We start from the raw sequence: 22508 nt of genomic DNA on the forward strand, positions 1-22508 counted from the left end.
TCAAATTGAGAAAAGACAGTTGTAGAATAGATGTGCGAAAATTTGCCTTTAGCCTGCGACCAAACTTTCAGGATTGGTCGATAATTTCAATGTTGCAGCGTAGATCGAGGTTGTGATGGGAAGACCAGAAGTGCTCTGCAATTGCTGAGTGTTCTGAATCTGAAGAATACATTGCTCTTTCATGTTCGGAGATGCAATCTTGGAGCCTCCTGCCAGATTCACCAACATAGCAGCCAGTGCAGTACACCGAACTGCTACACAAAAGGGGGAAATTCATGTTTTTGCCCACGAGAGGAGGGACAGCAACTTTCTGCCTGGTAGCTGCAAACACTTTATCCGTGGGCACGTAAGATTTTCGAGAGCTGTTGTGACATGTTCAGGTAGTAGGGGATAAAGATGGTTGAGGTGGTGTCATCACTACGAGGGCCCTAGAGTGTGCTGCACCGTCACAGATTTGCAGATCACACTTACCTAGGGCACTTTCAGGGTAGCTTTTCCAGTCAATGGAAGAAGGTCATTGATATACAAGAGGAAAAGAGTGGGGAAAGAACTGAACCTTGGGGGACACCGGCATTAGTGGAGCAGTTAGAAGACAGAGAGCCATCTACCATCACCCTCAGTGAGCGATCAGAGAGAAAACTGGATAACCAATTACTAAAAACAGTTGGCAAACCATAAGATGGAAGCTTGCTGAGAAGACCTTTATGCCAAACACGATCAAAAGCCTTTGAAATGTCAAGAGCAACTACTTGTGTTTCACTAAACCTTTCCATTGGATTAGTCCATAAATGGGTAACATAAGCCAGAATATCACCAGTGGATCGACACTGACGGGATCCATACTGGCAATCGTTGATCAGACGGAAGGTTTCTAGGTAGTTTAAGAGTTGGCGGTTAATTGATTTCTCCATTACTTTAGAAAGAGTAGAAGTAATTGCAATGGGACGATAATTGGATGGGAGGGATTTGTCACCCTTTTTAGGAACTGGCTGGATATGAGCAAATTTCCAAGCAGAAGGAAAACACCTTTGGAATAAGAAAGTGAAAAAAGGCGGCAAAGAATAGGAGTAAGTTCAGGAGCACAGGTTTTGAGAACAAGTGGAGAAATACCATCAGGACTTGGAGCTTTCTTAGCATCAAGATGAATGGAGCGTGTTGGGAATGGTGGGAGGTATTTTACCAAGATAATTAATACATGAGCTGGAAGAAAAATAGGATGCTAGCAGGTCAGCTTTATCCTTGGCTGAAGTGACAACAGAACCATCTGGCTTTGACAGAGGTGGGAGCAGAGATGGGTAAAAGTTGCGGCCAATAGCTTTGGCAAGAGACCAGAATGCTCGGCTACCATTAGGGCAAGAAGCAAGTTTTCTACTCTTAGCCTGTTCAAACTGAAGTTTGGACTGATTAATAAATGCTTTACAATTGTTGCGAGCTTTGGTGTAGGCAGAAAATGAAACTGAAGAATTAGAAACAAGCCAATTAATATGTAACATTCTTCTCTTGGACAGCCTTAGCACATTTATTGGAAAACCAAGGTTTAGATAAAGGACGAGATTTTAAAGTGGAGTATGGGATAAAGGATTCCATTCCTGAAAGAATAATTTCACTGACACGATCTGAGCAGACGTTGACATCAGAAGTTTTCAGACAGTAATCCGAACAAGGAAAAGAAGAAAAGAAGTCTCGCAGGTCATCCCATTTTGCATTCTTGTAATGCCAAACCACACGAGATTAGGAATAGCCATGAGATAAAGGTTCCATTGGAGAAGAGACAATCACCAAGTTGTGATCTGAAGTGCCTAAATGACCTCTCACTTCAACCGTGTACTTAGAAGGGTTGTTTGTGAGAAAAAGATCAAGCGTATTGGCTGTATGATTAGGATTGTCCGGTATTCTTGTAGGTAAATGAACAATTTGTGCTAGGTCATTAGTAATTGCAAAAGCCTCAGCATCTCGACCTGCTGGGTTGGTGTGACTAGAAAACGGAAGCCAGCTGGAGTTGTGAACATTAAAATCACCAAGGAAAATTACCTCACTGTTAGGAAAGTTGGACTGGAGAAAGTCAAGTTGCAAAGAGAGAGGAAGTCAAAAAGCTCCAAGTGGAATTGGAAGAACGGTAGAGACAACAGATGAATTTGACACAATGAAGTAGAGAGATTTTAAGCCAGAGAAGATCAAAGAGAGGAGATTCCAAATTGCCAAGTCTCTGACAGGGAATATCAGAACGGACATATGCACAAGTACCACCTTTGAGGCGAAAGGAATCATACAGCGAATAATTTGGGCATCTGAGATGAGCAGTAGTTGAATCAAGCGATAACTGAGATTCTGTCAGAAAAAGTACATGGGGTTTGGCAGACTGGAAGTGGAAGTGGACATCGTTGAGATTAGAATTGAGACCACGTATATTTGTGAAATGAATTAGGCAGTCCTTGGGAGGTTTAGATCTTTTTGCAGATAAGCTTGCTCTATTAGTTTGACAATTCCTGGTGTATTCAATAGTAAGAAAAAGTGGGTGGGACATGCTGTATGAAGTAATGAAATTTTTGGATATGGCGTACATGTTGTAAGAATATACCCAGATCCTTGACATAACATGGCCTCGACAATGCTCCCCGCATACACACTACTCAGACTCCCTCCAGTCACTATTTGGCAGAGTAGAGGTAGCAAGATTATACACTAGCTGATCTGGAAGCCTCCTAGAGAGTTACCAATAGGTCCGGTCCGGTGTACTAACTAGCGGCCGGCCTGCGAAAACCGTTTTAGAGCTGTACCCTCGAAATGTAAGGAATATTGGATATCGCCACGACGTTCATCATAACCTCAAAAGTCATTAATCATACTGCATGATGGAAGAGATAGGGAAGGGTTGACCGGAACTTAGCTCTGGAGACTAAACATGGGTTCCACCACTTCAAGCCTCCAATAAGCAAAGTGGTGGTATTGCTCTGGTTGATGAGAGTCATTTCCCACCTAGTACTGCCTGGTAACATAGAGGGGCGGCATTCCTCCATGTGGTGTGGGTGCCACACCTCGACCCCTGCTTACTTTGGTTCACACCTGGGTGGTCACCCACCATGTACTTGTGTATGGAGGTTATACCCAGGATTACTAATAGTTCCACCATTGTGAAGATGCAAGCAGAGGATTTGGCTATCACAGACCGTCCGGACTTTGCCAAAATTGGGTCCACTTGACTTGAGTGTAACCCAAATATCAGTTCCACCAGCGTTTTAGACTCCCAGCTAGCAATTACAGCTTGTCTGGCATATCTGAGAGAATGTCTGTGACAACCTCATGGACCGATTGGACAGATTGGCAACAAACTTCGGCAACTCAAATGTCAGGGAGCCACAGCAGGAGACACTAGGTTGTAAGGGGATACCTGGCTTCTGCACTTTTCGCAGACCATAGAACTGTGGAAGTTGGCATCCAGACGCATGTAAACACCAGCGCATGGACTCAGAAACCTTAGCAGACTTGAACCAACCGTAGACCAAGCTGTTGTCTCTGGTCTCCCATCGCTCCAATGTCTTAATGGGAGAGTCATGCACGAGTTCATAAACGGAGGTGTCTTGCAAAAGAGACAGGGCTTTCATTTGGTAGTCTGATCGTTTCAGAAAGACGGTACAGAATCATTTATCTGCTGATGGGACGATGACGGAATTATCTCTTTTCAATGAGTTGAGAGCAGAGATTTTGCCTCAGTTAAGATTGGATTTAACAGAATGGGCATGCTGCAGCCTTGAGGCGAATCGCATTGGTAGTCGCTTCGGATAAATGTGTCAACGATGCCTTGACACACATGGTGAGTTCCGTGACTGGAGGACTGGCTTGTGGACATTTGCACCGCCCTCAGTTTGTGCCTGATGGTTGTGTCATGTTCAGTGAAACCCTCTACCACCACATTCATGGTACGGCTATGCATGCACCTGCAAGCTTGGTCACAGAAAACACTGCTATGGAAGAGCTGGAAGGTCACGTGTTTGTGGATTTGCTAGATCTTATAGCCTTTTGGTGTTGCTATGTTAACGATGTGTTTGTCATCATCCCCCACAGGTCAGGGGACCGACTTTTGCGACACAACTCTCTGTCGGCATTTATTCAATTCACCATTGAAGTGGAGTCGGACAATACTCTCCTCTTTTTAGATACTCTTGTTTGATGCGAGGCCACGTACTTAAAAACTTCTGTCCACTGCAAACCGATGTGTGCTGGCCAATTCAACAACTACCAGTCAGCACATGCTCGTAGCCAGCTTCTTGGTACCGCACGAGCCCTATTGACCCACTCCTGGACTCAATCCAGTTAAATGGATGAAAGATGCGATGAGATTATCAAAATAAAAATAGATCTAGCCAGATGCGGCTACCCTGCAAGTGCCCTAGATAAGTGTGACCTGCAAGCCCGTGACAGCGCAGAACACCATAAGGCCCCCCCATAGTGATGACACTACCTCGACCGCCTTTATCCCCTACTACCCGAGTATGTCAGAACAGTTCTCTAAAATCTTATGGGCCCATGGGATAAAGTGCTTGCAGCTACCACACAGAAAGTTGCGGTCCCTCTACTAGAGGGTAAAAACGGCGATCCCCCCCTTCGCATAGCAGTTCCACATTCCTACCACATTCCTATATCAAGGAATGTGGTAGGAGGCTCCAAGATTGAATCTCCAAACATGAGAGAGAGGGCAACGTGTTCCGTGGATTCGGAACACTCGGCAATTGCAGAGCACCTCTGGTCTTCCCAGCACAACCTCAATCCTCACCATGACATTGAAATTATCGACCAATCCTGACACTACCATCACCACATCTGGTTGGAATCACTCCACATTTCCTGTTGTCAAGGTGCCTTTAACCGAAATAAAGGAGGCATCCATCCCATCATGGAATCAGTTATCCTCCAGAATTATAAGTGTTGGCACATGCTTCATACTCAAACACTACAGTTACAACCACAAGCCTCTACTTCCAACAACTGCTTGTTTCTGTAAAAGTGTCACGCATTTCACCTCGCATGACCACCATGGCTAGGTGCCTGGTATTCTTTATTGTATAATAGCTCAGTTATAGCTCAGACACAGCATGGTTTTGTTAAGGGGAAGTCTTGCCTGACCAACTTGATTGGATACTATGATGCAGTCACAAAAGAACTGGATGCAGGGAATAACTTTGATATTATATACTTGGATCTTAGAAAGGCTTTTGATACTGTTGCACATGGAAGACTGCTACACAAATTGGAGCAGTGTGACATTGGAGGCAAATTGCTGCTATGGATAAAGGGGTGGTTGAGGGGGAGAAGACAGAGTGGTAATCAATGGACACTGCTCATCGTGGACTAATGTTATTAGTGGAGTCCCTCAGGGCTCAGTGTTGGGTCCATTATTGTTTTCTGTATTTATAAATGATATTGATGATGGTATATCAAGCTTAATGTCCAAGTTTGCAGATGATACAAAGGTTGGCAGGGTTGTCAAGGACACTACTGACACTATGCTGCTGCAACAGGATCTGGAAAGGTTGAGCCGATGGGCTGAGAGGTGGCAAATGAAGTTTAACATTGACAAATGTAAAGTACTACACATGGGAAACAGCAACCCCAGAGCAACGTATCAACTCTGTGGTACTACACTGACAGTGGTAGAGAATGAAAGGGACTTGGGGGTGATTGTGCAGGCAGATATGAAGTTCTCTGAGCAGTGCAGACGGGCTGCAAGAGTAGCTCATGGAGTATTATGATATACAGGAATTTTTCCAGCAGGGATAAGGAGGTGATTATTCCATTGTATAAGGCAATGGTCAGGCCACACCTAGAGTACTGTATACAGGTCTGGAGGCCTCATTTCAAGAAGGATGTAGAGCTGCTGGAACGAGTACAGAGAAGGGCAACAAGATTAGTGAATGGAACAAAGGGGTGCTCTTACGAAGAAAGGCTTAAGTTTTGCAAATTACAGTGTCTGGAGACTAGGCACCAGCGAGGTGATCTGATAGAGGTGTATAAAGCCTTGAATGGTTTAAGCATGCTCAATGCTGATGGGATTCTTCCTCTAGCTCAGAAAAATCACCTGAGAGGGCATAAATTCAAATTGAGGAAAGACAGATGTAGGATAGACGTGCGGAAATTTGCCTTTAGCCAGCGGGTGGTTGGTTGGTGGAACAGACTGCCATCCCTTGTGGTGGAGGTTGATAGCCTAAATACGTTTAAGGCTCAGCTGGACAGGTATTTTGAACGAACAGAGGGGTGAAGTGGAAGTGGGTTTTTTTTTTTTTTTTTGGCTGATGCTGCATAAGCTTGCTTTCTTGCATCAAATGCCTCTACTAATGCTAATGCTAATGCTAATAACGCTCATTCCTCAACTGATGAACGACTACATGTTCGAAAGCTTCTGGTAGATTTATTTATTTTGTTTTACTTAACTTACCAGTATTAAAGGATTTTTTGCTTAAACCTTATTGTTTTTATCCGTCTCTCCAGTACTACCGAAATATATTTATCTTAGAATGAATCCCAGAGATAGAGGCTCTTTCCAATTTACACAATATCTCTTAGTTGATATGAAAAGCTTAATCGATTCCACGATTACTTCCTGAATGCTTCCATTTATAAATTTCAGTTGTTAATGTCACTGGTTGGTCCCACTGAAAAGAATATAAAAATTATCTAAAATCGTCAGTCACCTTTATAAAAGCAAAATCCTTTCATTTTACCATTAACAATAGTTATATCTTTTAGATCCCACATCAATATGTTATGTCCACCTAGTGGTTCCTTTACCTGAAGATTCTTAATGCATGAAGAGTCGCTGCTGGTAATCGGATCAAGAGTTTTGCCTTCTTTTGTTTCTTCTCTAACATGCACATGATGCTGCAGAAAAAAAAGTAATCTAATAAATTCTCAAAAAATTTCTGCTACTGTACGAGTGACCAACCTCAAGTTCCAGTCAATATCTGAAAAGTGAAAATCCTTCATTATAAGATATTCTGATTTACTGACCCACTGCATTAGCCCATACAGTTGTTCATTATACACATCATCATTTGGCTAATAACATAAAGTCTTACTCTTATTTTTGGTTTTCTATGTAACACCAAAATGACTCAACACTGTACTGGCTACCCACATAAACTGGGTAAACTACCTTAGATTCTATATATCTCTTCACTAAGAGCAAAACTTATTCCCCCTCCCCTCTTGTCCTATCTGTCCATTCCAGAGCATGGCAATTTGATGACGTTAATGGCAGATATTGATAATCGCTTAATTCTTAATCAGTACAATGCAAAATCGAATAGTAACCTATGTATACTACAGATTAATGCTCAGAGATCAAGATTGGTGGCTGATGAAGACAGACTAGTGTGCAGCAGGGAGAATATTGATATAGCCTGCATACAGGAACCATACTTAGTGAAAGGTAGGCCTACAGAATATCCACTTTCAGCATGCATATTTTGCGCAGATGAACCAGACTTACGAGCTACCGTTGTATAAGGACATAGCTATCACTGTTTTAAATTTGTTGTGCTCTTCACAGATGGTGTGCAGAGGGGTGGAGTCAGATCATGCATCATTCTATCTATGTTGTATGTATTGTCATCACTCAACAGATATATCTACATCAGGTACAGGGAACTGGTTCAAAATTACTTGGGTAGTAATTCAGTAATACAGGAACTGACCGACTTACGTAAGGGTTGTGTTCCGCAGAACAATGCGTAAGTCGGGGAATTTCCCTCACGCTTGTGCAGCACTCGCAACTGTGCTTGCTGAATTGATTGAATCAAAAAATAAATTTTCGATGAACATGTAAATAGAATTATTTATTTTTTTATTCAAATTTTTATCTCGTGCAGGAAAAATTAGAAAAGCCTGCAATTAAAAAAAAAAAAGAGAGGAGACAGACATAACATCAATAAGTTTTACCTCTCAAGCATTGTTGCCAGAATCGATGCCTTCAGCTGATAAGTACGCCGCTGCGGAGGTTGAGGGCTGTGGAGATTTAGAAGTGGTAGGCCACTCAACCTTACGAAAGAACATATTAATGGGTGACTGGACGGTTGCTTTTTTTCTTTTCATCATAGATTTCTTTGTAGGAAGCAAGCATATCATTCACCCCCCTGTTAACTTTTAAGAATCGTTCGCTGTCAGGATCCATCTTCTCAAACCTTGCCATTGTTGATGCAATTTCACGAAATGCCATTTCTCTGGTGACGAAGCATCTCAGTTCTTCATTTTCTTCTATCGCTGCCTGCAAATCAATTAGTTCTTCGTTGGATAATTCCTTCTCTTCTTCCTCTATTAACTCTTCCTTGTCTTTGGCATCAACCTCCAACTGAAGTAACTCTGCAACCTTTATAATCTTATCTGTAACCTCTTCGTATGATTCGTCGTTTTCAAATCCTTCGAGGCCTTTTACGTGCTGTGGGCATATTTACTTCCATGCACCATTTAAACAACTTTTAGTAATTTCCGCCTAGGCCTTATTAATGTTTAAGATGGCATGGTAAATATTGTAAGATTTCCAAAAAGTCTCTTAACGTAAAATTTTTCTCATCTACTGCAGACAATGCCTGAACAAATGTTGAGCATAAATAATATGCTTTTAAATCTGAAATAACACCCTGATCCATAGGTTGGATGAGTGAAATCATGTTTAGCGGTAGAAATATGACTCTCACGTTCGAACTGAAATCATCTAGATGCGTAGGATGTCCAGGAGCATTATCTAATAGAAGCAAAGTCTTGAAAAGAACGTCATTGTCTTTACAATATTTTTAAACCTCGGGAATGAAGCAGCAATTAAACAAATCCTCAAAGAGAAATATTGTTATCCATGCTCTCTGGTTCGATTGGAAATGCACAGGTAGGGTGGCTTTATTGATGCCCTTAAATGCATGAAGGTTTCCAGAATGGTACACAGCAGTGGTTTTAATCTGTAATCTCCCGCTGCATTAACCCCAAGCAAGAGCATGGCCCTATCTTTTGAAGCCTTGGACTGCCATTGTCTACCATGTTATACGAGGATTACCTGTACTACTAGTAAGAGGGATCGAAAACAAATATTACAAGTAAGAGGGATCAGGGCTTGCAGGTGATTCTTTAATATGAGTTCAGGTTCTGGATGCAGCTTGTACTTTTTGCAGAAGTGAACTGCAATAGTTTTCTGTTTTGATAAACGATATACATTCTGCAGTGTCCATGTTTCTAACTTATTTATAGAAGTAGTGGCTGTTTCTAAATGGTATGAATATTCTGTGAACAGCATGATATATTAAAATTCTCTCTCCATACACATACAGTTCTATAGTATTGGGGATGTTCTGTATTATTATTGTGTTTAGACTAGGGCAGCACTAAGTATCGATCTTTATGTGACACCTTCTTCTTGAGTATAAAATCAAGAAAGTACAGTTTGATAACAGACTTGAAAGATTCATATTAAAGAAAATTTTGAATGAATTGCGGTAAGTGTCCTCACAATTCCAGGGAATAAAGTTCTTGTAGTATTCCATACCTCCAGGTTGTGTCTTCTTTTCAGTATTGATAATTACCATTACAAATTGTTTATTTTTGACATAAGCACTGTGGATGTTAGTCTTGGCTTTGACCATGAGATCCAAATTGAATGTCATTTATTAGTGTTTTAGTTTCAAGAACCCATGTAAGTCACCTGCATATCATTCTTTCTAGTGGTGAGGGAAACTGGTCAGTAATTTTGTGGAAGTGAATGATCCTTTCCTGTTTTAAGAAAGGCTAAAATAACAGAGTGATACCAGAAAGAGGGAGATGTACCTTCAGGGAAAATCTAGGTTTTGAATGCTAACAATAAATTCAGAGCTGTACTATTTAGTGTTTCAGCATTACAAGGACTGGTACGAAAGTAATGCATCCTAATTTTTTGCTTTCAAATATGGCACCGTAGATCATTTCGTGTGTCACTGAGTGGTTATTAGAAGTCTCTAGTTTCACCATACTGAGTGGCTCTGTGATTGGTCTCATGAGTGCAGCACACAGATAATTCAAAATGGTGGATGTTATAGATATACATATCAAGCACAGAGTGGCAATTGAATTTCTTACCAAGGAAGAAGTGACACCTATTGAAATCCATACATGTCTCAAAAATGTTTATGGTGACAATACTGTAGATGTGAGTACAGTTAGACATTGGTTAAGACACTTTAAGAGTGAGGAAAGTGACAGTGTAAAGTGTTTTCGTGTCTAATGGCACCAGGGGTTTCCCCTATCTCCGTGTAGCGTTCATTGTGGATGTCACAGTTCACTGTGACATCCACAATGATAAAAGTGCTATGTATATGTGTAGTGTTATGTACCGTTGTTCTTCTAGCCATTTAGCCGTTGGGACCCACCGTTGCCCACACTTGGCCTCGTGGAGGCAGACCAGGTATCCAGTAGCCCTATATTTTACTCTGGCAGGCCCTGCCATCTAGTTTCCTGAGATTTCAGTAGCTAGGACCTATGTAAAAATAATAATAATAATAATAAATAAATTTAAAAAATAATAATAAATAAATAAAAAAATAAATAATAAAAAAAAAAAATAAAAATAAAATAAATAAGGTAGAAATATGGGGATGATAGGAAAGGCAACCCCAATATAGCCAGGAGACTGGCCGAGGCTCCACCAGGAGGGAAAGAGGTGGAGACAGGGGGAAAGAGAACCATTTCTCTTTTCCCCACCAGGGAACAGGAGTAAAGGCACCACACAAGGGAGTGTGGAACTGATCGCCCATGTGGCGTGCCAGGGGCAAACCACCAGTTAGTTTGTCATCGTCAGTTGGTTAACATCTGGTCTAGGTCTGTGATGAGGTCAATGTCACATTGGTTCGAGTCCATCAGTGTCAGTACCGACTGTGCTGTCCACTGCTGTCCGTCATGCTCCAGTGGTGATATCAAATCGTTCGTGATCTTGAGCACCTATTATTGTCAGGTCTAGGTGGATGTCAAGTCCGGTAGTATTGTCATACATATGGCTTATGTCCATTCCAGTGAAGTTGTCACATTTATGGGGGTATGTCAGCGGCGTTTCACAACAGTAAGTGTCCTCCTCCTTGTGAAGGACTCCTGGGCAAAGTCGGAGAATGCCAAATTGAGGAAAGTGACAGTGTTGAAAAGCCCCAAAATGGTCGGCCAGTAACGTCACTGACAAGAGACAACAAGAGCCGGATAAACATGCTGATCAAAGAGGATCGGCGCATCACAACACACAAATTGTGCAGTGCAGCAGATATATATAGGAAACCTGCTGTGTCATCATAAAGGAACTAGGCTATGACAAGGTTTGTGCCCAGTGGGTCCCAAAAATGCTGACACAAGAGCACAAAGTAGCCTGGGAAGTCATCTGTACGGAACTTCTCCAGTGCTACGAGAGTGAAGGAGAGGTTTTTCTTTCATTCATAGGCACAGGTGACAAAACCTGGGTCCACCATTATGAACCTGAAACAAAAAGACAGTCGATGAAGTGGCACCATCAAAATTCACTGTGCAAGAAGTAGTTCAAAAAATAGCCTTCTGTCGGTAAAATAATGGTGATAGTGTTCTGGGACAGAGATGGGGTCTTGCTTGTGGACAATCAACTCAGATCACTAGGTGGAAATGTTGAAAAAGTTGAAAGCCCGCATTTGTAGAGTTCGACTGGACAAAAATCTTAATGAGGTTCTTCTTCTCCATGACAGTGCACAAACCCACACCAGTCTGTGCATGATGGAGGCCACTGCAAACCTGGGGTGCAGGTTCTTCTTTACCCCTCTCATAGCCCAGATCTTCAACTTCTGACTATCACCTTTTTGGCCCGCTGAAAGATGCACTCAGTGGAACCCATTTTGCAGACGACTAGCTCAAGCACAGTATTCGCAAGGCCCTCCAGAGCAAGAGTAAGGACTTTTACTGGATTAGAATACAGCATCTGACTCAGAGATGGCAGAAGTGCATAGAAAATGATAGTGACTTTTTGTAAAAATAAGTGTGGTTATTAATGATTGAAGATTAATTGATGTAAAAGGCATAGTTGTAGGAATTAAATTTTCTGACAAAAAAATATGAGGCATTACTTTCATACTGCTCCTTGTATATAAAATATTCCATCTGGTCAAGCTGTGCTATTGGGTGATCTATTTAGTGCTTCTTAGAGTTCAAATAGATGAAAATGCTGGTTGTAGACAAAAATATTGGGTAGTATTGAAATTTGTTTTGTATTTGTAGAAAAGAATTATCATATGCTGACATGGCAGACATTTGAAAGAAGGTTGCTGCAAGGATATTAGTTATTTCTTGAGGAGAAGATATTTGTTGTCCACTCTTGGTGAAGATTGGAGAAGAAATTGGTTCACATTTATTACTATTTAGTTGTCTAATTTTTTTTCCAGGTAAGTTGACTGTTGGTACCCTTCATAACAGTGAAGGTAAAATTTATCCAAGTCATTTTATCTTTTCTTTTAATTTGCCATGCCTTTGATTTAACCATTTCACATAGAATAAGGTTTTTGGTGGGTGCAGAATAGGTTCCAGGCTCTATTTTTTCCCCTCTCTCTCCCCCTTTTATTCATTGGTACAGGCTTCATTTCACCGTTGTTTAACCTTCATTGTGTTCAAACACAAAAGAAATTCTGGCTGCAGCTTCTAAGGTACTGGTTCAGAAGCTGCAGCCAGAATTTGATCTGTAGTGTGCTTTGTGAAGTAATTAATGGGTTGTAGTCTGATAAACTGGCTATCAAAAGAAATACAGGCTGAATACTTTGCCCAATTTTCTTTAGAGAATTTCCATATTACCAATGATCAGAGAATGGAGTTTGTAGTGTTTGAATTCGGCATACAAATGGGAAATGATTACTATTGTGCAGGTCATTTAAAACTGTCCATTCTATACTAGGAAACAATATGGGGAAAGAGATAGTAGTCAAGTTGATATAAATCCTGTGGCAAAGTGACTATTAGTATTACAACATGTGTTTAGTATTGAGAAGTTCAGCTGTTCTAGTAGCTTTTCTATCAAATGTCCTCTGCGATTCACATGGGCAGACTCCCATAGCAGATGATGCCCCACTAAAGTAATTAATGAAATGAAAGGAATATTATTAGGTGAAAGGTGTGATGAGAGCAGAATCAGAATTTTTTTTCACTGCTACACGAAGCAGTCGAGTGTGCCTAGAAGGTATTTTAGAGTCAACTAAAATCACAATGCTTCCATAGGTGGATTTGAAGAGTTTAGTCTCATGTGAGCAAATGACTACGGTATCATCAGCATTGTTATTTAAATTTCTATGGTTCCATTATTTGGCTTTAAAGAGTGAAGTTGAGTTTGTCTGCTTTTTGTGAGTGGTTTGCTTGTGACAGTCATGCTGTTTTATCTTTTTCAGAAAAATAGGACATCTGGAATTCATACTCTCTCTCTCTCTTCTACATCATTGTTTAGAATGGGCAAACATTCAGTCTCTATGTCACCTTATGCATGGAGATCAAGTACAGTCTCTCCTCGTATAGCACGATAGTTGTGTTCCTAGAAACCCTTGTGCAATGCAAAATCGTGCAATATAAACAACAGGCCCTATGGGAAAAGTGGGGTTAGGTGCCGACCACCCAAGATTCAACACACATTTGGAACCAAAACATTACCAAACACAATAAATAATCGGGTAATTTTAATCATTATAAAATACTAAGTATTTTATAACGATTAAAATACGTAATAAAAAATATAATATATATATTTTTATTATAATATAATAAATAATAAAAAATAAATATTTTTTATTATATTATAATAAAGTATTTTTAGTATTTTTTAATACTAAAAAAGTATTTTTACGAATAAAATACGTATTTTATTCGTAAAAAATTTATTATATTAAATAAAATACTTACGTATTTTATAATATGTAAGTATAAATTATAATAGGTAAGTCGTAATAAAATGCTTATGTATTTTATTACGACTATTACGTAATAAATATTGCTAATGCTTTTGCTTCTATCGTAAGCAAACTTGTTTTTTGTTTGATTTTCTATCCAAACAGATGACAGCCGTTGCATCTCTTCCAATTCTCTGTGTCTTAATCTAATGGATTTTAATTACACTTTCAGTTGTTCCTGCTATGAAAGTTGTTTTTATTTTCTCCGCATTCTTTGTAATTCTCGGCGTTGCCTCATTTAGGTCTGTAGCACGTGCAATATCACATGGTCTTTCATTTCGCTCAAAGCGTTTCACAATTTCATATTTTTTTCTCTATCGACAGAGGCGGACTGGCCATAAGCCTTACTGGGAAACCCCGGTGGGCCGGAGGCCGGTGTGATTTTGGCCATAAACCGTAGTATGAGGCCACTATAAATTTTCCCAGGGAAGAATTTTTGACTCAGTCCGCCTCTGTTTATCGATATTGCGTTTTTTTTTCTCTCTCTAAATCTGCAGTGTCTTCGCCAGGACGCTTCCTTTTCACACCTTTTAAGTATTTTACTAATTTTTAGGGAATAAAACGCAATTACAAAATGAGGAGGCACACTTAATACACATAAACAAAGCTGCGCGCGTATAGCAACTGAATAAACAACACCGTAAAGGCCGAGATACACTATTAACACCCCACATTTTACTAAAGCACATTTCTGGGGGTTACTACCATAAAACAATAAAAACAATTTCCAGTTGCATTTCTGCTAGTGGAATCTGTTATAAACTGGTAGTAAACTCCATCTAATTGCATTTGCGATTACATATGTATATCGATAGCTGGAATTGTGTTGGTTTTTACGTTATTATGGTGAAATGTGTTTCCCCTTCACTGATATAAAACACATAAATACATTTTCAGAATCTTCTTCATTCCTATCGTGTTGCGTTCAGTTGGGGGTGATTCCGCGTTCGACTGCCATTTCTTGTAAACACAAAGGCGAATCGTGCATAAGCGAATTCGGTTCGTGTTATATAAGATAATGTTCCCCTATTTATAAATCGTGTATGATTGAATTCGTGTAATGTAAACACGTGTTATACGAGGACCGACTGTACTGTTTCATCTTACAGGGTCATATCTTCAGTATCCATGCTGCTTAATTTGATTGTGCCAAATTCAAACAGTTCAAGGGCATGCTGCCTTTGTAATCTCTTTGGTATTTTATCACTTGGTGTCATTTTAGGTAGAACTGTAACTGGAATGTTATTCATTTAATCTACTAAACCAGGTTTGAGAATAGGATGATGTACCAAGAAAGAGATCGTGCCTATTCTGCAATGGATGTATCAGGTGGGATTGATGCCTACGCTTGAGTTGCAACAGCTTAACAGTTTTAGGTGATAGAAAAATAAGCACTCTTTGGCATAATTAACTTGATTTCCTTTCTTGCTTCTTCTTCATATGTGACTTTATTTTTGATCTTATACTTTTTGTACCCCCCCCCATATTCCATAGTCACACTCCAAATTAACATTCTATCCACACTTGACATACATAACCAAAAAAGTCCAAAACTATGCCTGAATGATTGCCAGAATCAGCCCAGCCGATTGGGGGTCTCAAGAGCAGAACTCTGGCACTCATTTACCGAGCAGTGTTTTTATCTGTATTCTCCTATGGAGCTGGCATATGGTTCCATTGCACAGCCATTGTTAGAAACACAGCAAAATTAAATAGCATTCAAAGAACAATCTTATTAACAATAACTAGAGCATGCTGTACAGTTAGTATCCCAGCCATGCAAGTTTTGGCTGGTATCCTACCACTGCACCTTGATTTTGCAAAAAAAAAAAAAAAAAAAAGGGGGGGGGGGCTATATTATAGACTTAAAAAAGGAATCCCCATGGGTTTATTAGGCATAACCCCAAACTTTGCCAATGACATCAAGGCAGAGAAACAACAAATTGCCACACAATTTGTATCTACATCAGATAAGGCAAACTGAATGGGAGCAAGAAACCAAAATGCTTTTTCCACATGTGGCTATGCTTAGCCCAAAATCACCTAAGTGGTATGCTCCAGGACTTTATAACACATTTCGGTAAAACTGCTAGCTTGGGGAGATTCACAGACTAAAAAATTAATAGTCGCCACAGGCAGAGGTGCAAGTGATTCTTGCACTGCTTCTATTAGATTGGAGGGTGGGGTACTGGAGTTTCCAGGGAATGGTGGGAGTCATCATGGAACGAATAAATACACGAGCTGTGTTAGGGTAACTAAGAATAGGTGCATGTATACCAATGCGAGGAGTACAGTAAATAGATTTAATGAATTTGGGTTATCAGAGACATGGTGTCATACAGATATAAGCAGTGCAGAATTGAAATTTGGTGAGTACAATATGTACAAAAAAGGATAGACAGAATAGGAAGGGGGAGGGAGGAGGGGTTATGCTGTTACTTAAGAATTAACTAGAAACACACAAAATCTTAGGAAGTGAATCCAGTTGACATAGATGGTCAGGGCAATGTTGAGTCAGTTTGGTGTGATGTAAGCACTGGGAAATCAAAAATAGGAGTAGGAGTGTGTTATAGGCCTAATGACTCTGATGAGTACAACAAACAACTGTACAGAGAAATAGAGTGGGCCAGTACATCAGATTGCCTAATAATGGGGGATTTTTAACTTCCCAGATATTGAATGGAACTTGTGGATTGGTCACTTGGACACTAGCAAGACTTTTGTGAATTTATTGGAGAATTGTTTTCTACAGAAACACGCTACAGAGGCAACCAGAGAGAGTGATACTTTTGATTGTGTTATCAGCAGTGATTATTTGTGCATTAAGAATTTGCAGATAACGAAACCACTAGGTGGCAGTGATCACAGTGTACTGATGTGGGATTTACTTAAATATATAATTACTATCGGGGATAAAGGGAAGCAATTTTGCTTCTGTTATTGTTATGTTTGTTATTAGGAGCATTAGCAACTAAGGCCATATTGCTCTGGGATATGCGGTGGTCATTCCCTGACTTTTCTGCATCCTCCATATTTGGTGGTGACGGGCTCGAACCCCAGTGTAATCAAGAAGCGTGTGCTACGCACTGCTGCTCCTTCCCACCTGGCTACGGAGGCGCCATTTTTGCTTCTGTAAAGGTGACTACAGTGGTCTCAGCCAGTTTTTAAATTCTGTAGTGTGGGTCCAACTGATGATGTTACCAGCATAAAATTCTAAATGGGAAGCATTCAAGGAAGTAATCATGGAAGCTACTAGGCCTTTCATACCAATTAAGAAATACTGTTCAAAGTTTAGGCCTAAATGGATGTCAGATGAACTAATGAGACTTGTGGCAGAGAAGAAAAATGCATACAAATTACCAGGAGACAAAGAAGCCTATGACAGATATAAGCTAGTCTGCAATCAAGTAACAAAGGAGATTAGGCAAGCGAATGAAGCTTACGAGAAATCGTTGGCAAAGGATGCTAAGAAAAACAGCAAGGACTTCTTTAGTTATACAAACTCTAAAAGGAAAGGGTTGAATCAGGTTGGTCCACTTGATATTGATGGTTCGACTGTTGGTGATCCTACTCAGATAGCTGATAATCTGAATGAGTATTCTCCATCTACATTCACACGAGGAATTCTTTAGGGAAGTGAAGGACGGAAGCTTATTTAACTCTAACAGGGAGCTTAATGATTTTGTAATAACTGACAGCAAAGTGGAGGAGAAATTATTGAAGTTAAACAGAGGAAAGGCACGTGGGGTAGATGGGATCTATCCAGTAGATCTATCCACTTAGCCACCTAAGTGGTATGTCCCGAATCATAAATGTTTTTCTGAAACCAGCTGGTTTATGCCAGCTCTGAGCAAATCGAAGGTCACCTCTCATGATTCTCTGCACGATCTCCTCTCCTGATTCCGTTTTTCTTTGTTATGAAATGGAAATGATGTCAAATGACATCATTTCATGTTGCAGAATCGTGACAAATTGATTTTACTACCATACGAAATTTAGTAGGTGCCGCCACACATAAAAAAAAAAAAAAGGGAGAAAGATTATAACATAGCAAATCTTCCTGTATTACTGTAATTTCTGGATAGAGGGAGACAATACCTTGCAGTATTGTCTCCCTCTATCCAGAAATCCCTATCACCTGTTCTAAACAGTGGTACAGATAGATTTTCCTATTACTAGTCAAAAACAAAGGCGCTTTCACAAGTGTACATTATTGCTTTAAGCTTTCCCTAAAAATTACCTTTTCCTTCATCATCTTTAAACAGTTGTTCAGTTCCAAACCTTAAAATATCATCTAGTTCTTGTTTTGACATGGTATTTGCTCTACTGCCAAGTCCAGGTCGCACTACAAGATGCGTAAGCATCATTTTCTTTTTGGCAACCTAAAGAAATACAAAAATAAAATAGCATACCTTACACAGACTCTAATATGAAACACAAAAGACATTTTAAAATATAATACAAGGTGTCCACAAATGATTACCCTGATTACATTTTGTTACAAAAATTTTATTACTATTGGGAAGTTAACAAAATTTAACCAAATTGTACACTAATATTAAAAGTTTTTATCAATACATAAGGACTTTAGAGAACTTCAACATGAACACCTCTTGTGGCACGTAGAATATCAAGACAATATTCAATCTCTCTCCATACATTTTCCAACATCTGTGAGGTGATGCATTTGACTGCACGTGTAATCCACTCTCTTAATGTTTCAATATCTGGAACATCTGTCCCATACACCAAGTCTTTAACATACCCCAAAGAAAGAAATTCAGTGGGTTTATGTCTGGTGATCTTTGGGGGGGGGGATGATATGAAATCGGCCCAACCCTATCCATCTAACGGTTTGGAAATGTCTTATCCAATGTGTCAAGAACAACTTGAGCCCAATAAGTGGGTGCTCCATCCAGCTGAAAGATAACAGTAGGCTGCCTCTGTTCCAATTGGGGTACAGAATAATTAATGAGCATGTCTACAAACATGTTTGCACTAATCGTGTTTTCGTGGAAGAAGAAAGGTCCAATAATGTAATCATGTGATAGGGTGCACCACACATTGATTTTGTGACTGTTACGAATATATGCTCTCTTACCACGTGGATTTTCGGATCCTCAAATACGCACATTGTGTCTATTGACTACACCACTAACATGAAATGAGGCCTCATCTGAAAAACAAACGTTCTGCAAAAACTGATTATTCTCGTCAATTTTATTCAATACGAGGTTGGCAAATTCCTCACATTTACGATGATCATTTGGTTCAACTGTTGAAGTATCTGAACTTTGTAGGCATATAGCTTTAGACGTTTCTGTAACACTTTGTGCATTGTAGATTTTGGTACCTGTAAATGCCGTGAAGCTTGTCGCACGGATTTACTAGGTGATCGCATAAAAGCATCTTGAATTGCGCCCACTGTTTCTTTGGAAAGGGACAGTCTACCAATGCTTTTCCCTTTCTCAACTGACCCAGTTGCCAAAAACTTTTCCATCCACGATTTAATAAGCTTTATGTCTGGAGGAATTCTACTGTACTTGGCTTTAAACATTCTCTGAACAATCACAGGAGATTTTGCTAACCAAACAACACACTGAGCTTCTCTTGTACAGATGGCATCTTGAATGAATAGATGTGACAGCGCTACTGGTGGCAACAGCAGTAAACTTAACTCATTGAGCTTAAAACTCTATAATTGTATTGATAAAAACTTGTAATATTAGCGTACAATTCGGTTAAATTTTGTTAACCTCCCAATAGTAATAAAATTTTTGTAACAAAATGTAATCAGGGTAATCATTTGTGGACACCCTGTACTTTATTTTTATATTAGCGACTTCTGGAAATAAATTTATTCAGTACACTAATCAAAACTGCTCTGATTTATAAGGCAGTGTAATTAATTAGACATAATAATTAAAAAAGTATCTTTATTATTTTAAAAATACACAAATCTAAAACAATAACTATTAGCATCATGCAGTTTCCATGAATGCAAAGTTTAACTCAAAGTTTTTTATGACATGTCAGTACACCTCAATACTGGTATCATTCACTGCACAGGCAATCAATGGAAAATGCAATCTTATGCCAAATACTGGCTACATTGTTAGATGCAACATCAGCAATAACTTCACTATTCTAGTCTACAAGGATTTTTAGAATAATTGTTTAAATATTTTAAACATTTTTTTTAAAAAAAGTTCTACAAAAACTAATTTAAAAAATTCTCGTTTAAACAATATAAGAAAATTTTCGAGAAGGAAAATACTAAACATCCTCACTCTATAAAACTCCTTAAATATTTCTTACTGAAATCTTGAATATGCCTTCCAGTGATAAATACAATCGTTTTTTTGGCACTTCTCCAGTGAAATACTATGACTACGATACACAGGACAACTTTCTTTCTTTTGTGGAATGTTGAATACTTCTAAATTCATTATATAGGGCAGGGGTCGACAATATACGGCCCGTGAGATGATTTCATCCGCCTTGTCGAAATTTATTCTATAGAAATATTTTTTGGTTGCTACATATCGTATATAAGGATATTTTTAATCAAAATAAAATCCTGCAGTGCTTCTTTAACACTGGTTAAAGAAGCACTGCAGGATCATATAGACAAGACTTCAGTTACAGCTTGGACACAGCATGGGTTTGTTAAGGGGAAGTCTTGTCTGATCAATTTGATTGGATACTCTGATGTGGTCACAAAGGAACTGGATGCAAAGAATAATTTTGATATCATATATTTGGATCTTAGAAAGGCTTTTGATACTGTTGGGCATGGAAGAATGCTGCACAAATTGGAGCGGTGTGGCATTGGAAGCAAATTGCTGCAATGGATAAAGGGATGGTCGAGTGAGAAAAGATAGAGTGGTAATCAATGGTCACTGCTCTTTGTGGACTAATGTTAATAGTGGAGTCCCACTGGATTCAGTGTTGGGTCCACTGTTGTTTTCTGTATTTATCAATGATATTGATGAAGGTATATAAGGCTTAATGTCGAAGTTTGCAGATGATACAAAGGTCAGCACGGTTGTTAATGGCAGTGTGCTGCAGGAACAGGATCTAGAAAAGTTGAGCAGATGGTCTGAGAGGTAGCAACTGAAGTTTAACATTGACAAATGTAAAGTACAGCCCCTCACCGACTTACGTAAGAGTTGCGTTCCGTGGAACTCTATTTACATAGAGTCAGAATTTTATGCAAGTTGGAATTTTACGTAAGTCGAAATTTCCCTAAATGTTTATTCAGCACTCGCAAATCTCATTGAAGCCAAAAATAAATATTTGACAAACATGTAAATAGAATTATTTATTAAATTTTTTTTATCTCATATGCATGAAAAATTATAAAAGTGTACAAAATTACAAAAATTTCAGAATTACAAAAGGGAGAGGAGACAGGCATAAAGTCAGCAAGTTTTACCTTTTGAGCATCGTTGCCACAATTAAATCTCCAGTTGATAAACGCCGCTGCAGAAGTTGAGGGCTGTGGAGATTTAGAAGGGGTTTTTTCCTCCATCACATCACAAAATTTGTCTGTAGCTGCAGAATCGGCACTGGCGACTTCACCGCATACTTTAATGTTTAGGAAACCAGTGCAATGCTTGAACCTATTAAACCACTCGTAGCTTGCCACGAACATGGCTTAGGGTTCATCATACTTATCCTTAATATCTTCATAAATACTTCTTTCTTTTGCTTGAATGGCCATTGGAACCAGGGGCATTTGCTTCTGAATCTGATTTTCCATCCATATTATTAATAATTTTTCCATCTTCAATATAGCACCTGAATGCTGTTTGGTGTTCACCGTTGATCTTAAGTGCATTGATCCTTTAATATATTCTTTTATATGCATACTGTCCCTAAAAATTAATCATCTTAATCCTTAATCCTTAGTCCTTAATCATCTTCATTTCTAAATCAATTTTGTTTCGTTTCCCAGCACTGCCAGCACTTGTACTTTCCCATCACAATTGTAATAAGTAAGTAGGAATGAAGAGAAGATTTCAGTGAAGGGGAACTCATTTCGCCATAATATCATAAAGTAAAAACCCACAGAATTCCAGTTATCGGTATTATCGCAAATGCAATAAGATCAAGTTTACTACCTGTTTTTAATATATTGCGCAAACAGAAAAGCCCAATAAACCAGAAAGTGCAAATTGTTTTTATTGTTATATGGTAGTGACCTCCAGAAATGTATTTTAGAAAAATATCAGAAAGATGTTCAAAATTGATTCTTATAATGGAACATATGATAATAATGAAAGTGTAGTGCAATTTTCATTATAAAAAATGACCTTTTTGAGAGAGAAATAGATTAATGATACAGCAAAAATTTCAACTTCCGAGGTCTTGGAAAGAATTAGTGGAAGAGAAAAAAAAAAAAAAAAAAAAAAAGATGTGTTATTGGGTTCACATTACAATATTTTCATGATACTTCCATTTATTCCTATGGGAGGCAAAATAAGTTTCCACGATTTTTTTTTTTTTTTTTTTTGCAATGGCTGGCAAAAACGTACGTAAAGTCGAATTTCTGTAAGCCAAGTATTA

General features: G+C 39.1%; 1 protein-coding gene across 3 annotated transcripts in view; it reads right to left on the reverse strand.

Moving 5' to 3' along the window:
* The window catches only part of LOC150086692 (ATP-dependent chromatin remodeler CHD5-like), a 683856-nt gene that overhangs the window by 191821 nt on the left and 469527 nt on the right, over nt 1-22508 (reverse strand). For all 3 annotated transcript variants that reach the window (XM_090372691.1, XM_090372693.1, XM_090372692.1), the window contains one exon: nt 18178-18319. In XM_090372691.1, the coding sequence (XP_090228817.1) occupies nt 18178-18319 (142 nt within the window). The remainder of the gene's footprint in view (nt 1-18177; nt 18320-22508) is intronic.

Source organism: Mastigoproctus giganteus, chromosome 4 (genome assembly GCF_048544385.1).
Source record: "Mastigoproctus giganteus isolate SK-2022 chromosome 4, ASM4854438v1, whole genome shotgun sequence".
NCBI classification, from domain to species: Eukaryota; Metazoa; Arthropoda; class Arachnida; order Uropygi; family Thelyphonidae; genus Mastigoproctus; species Mastigoproctus giganteus.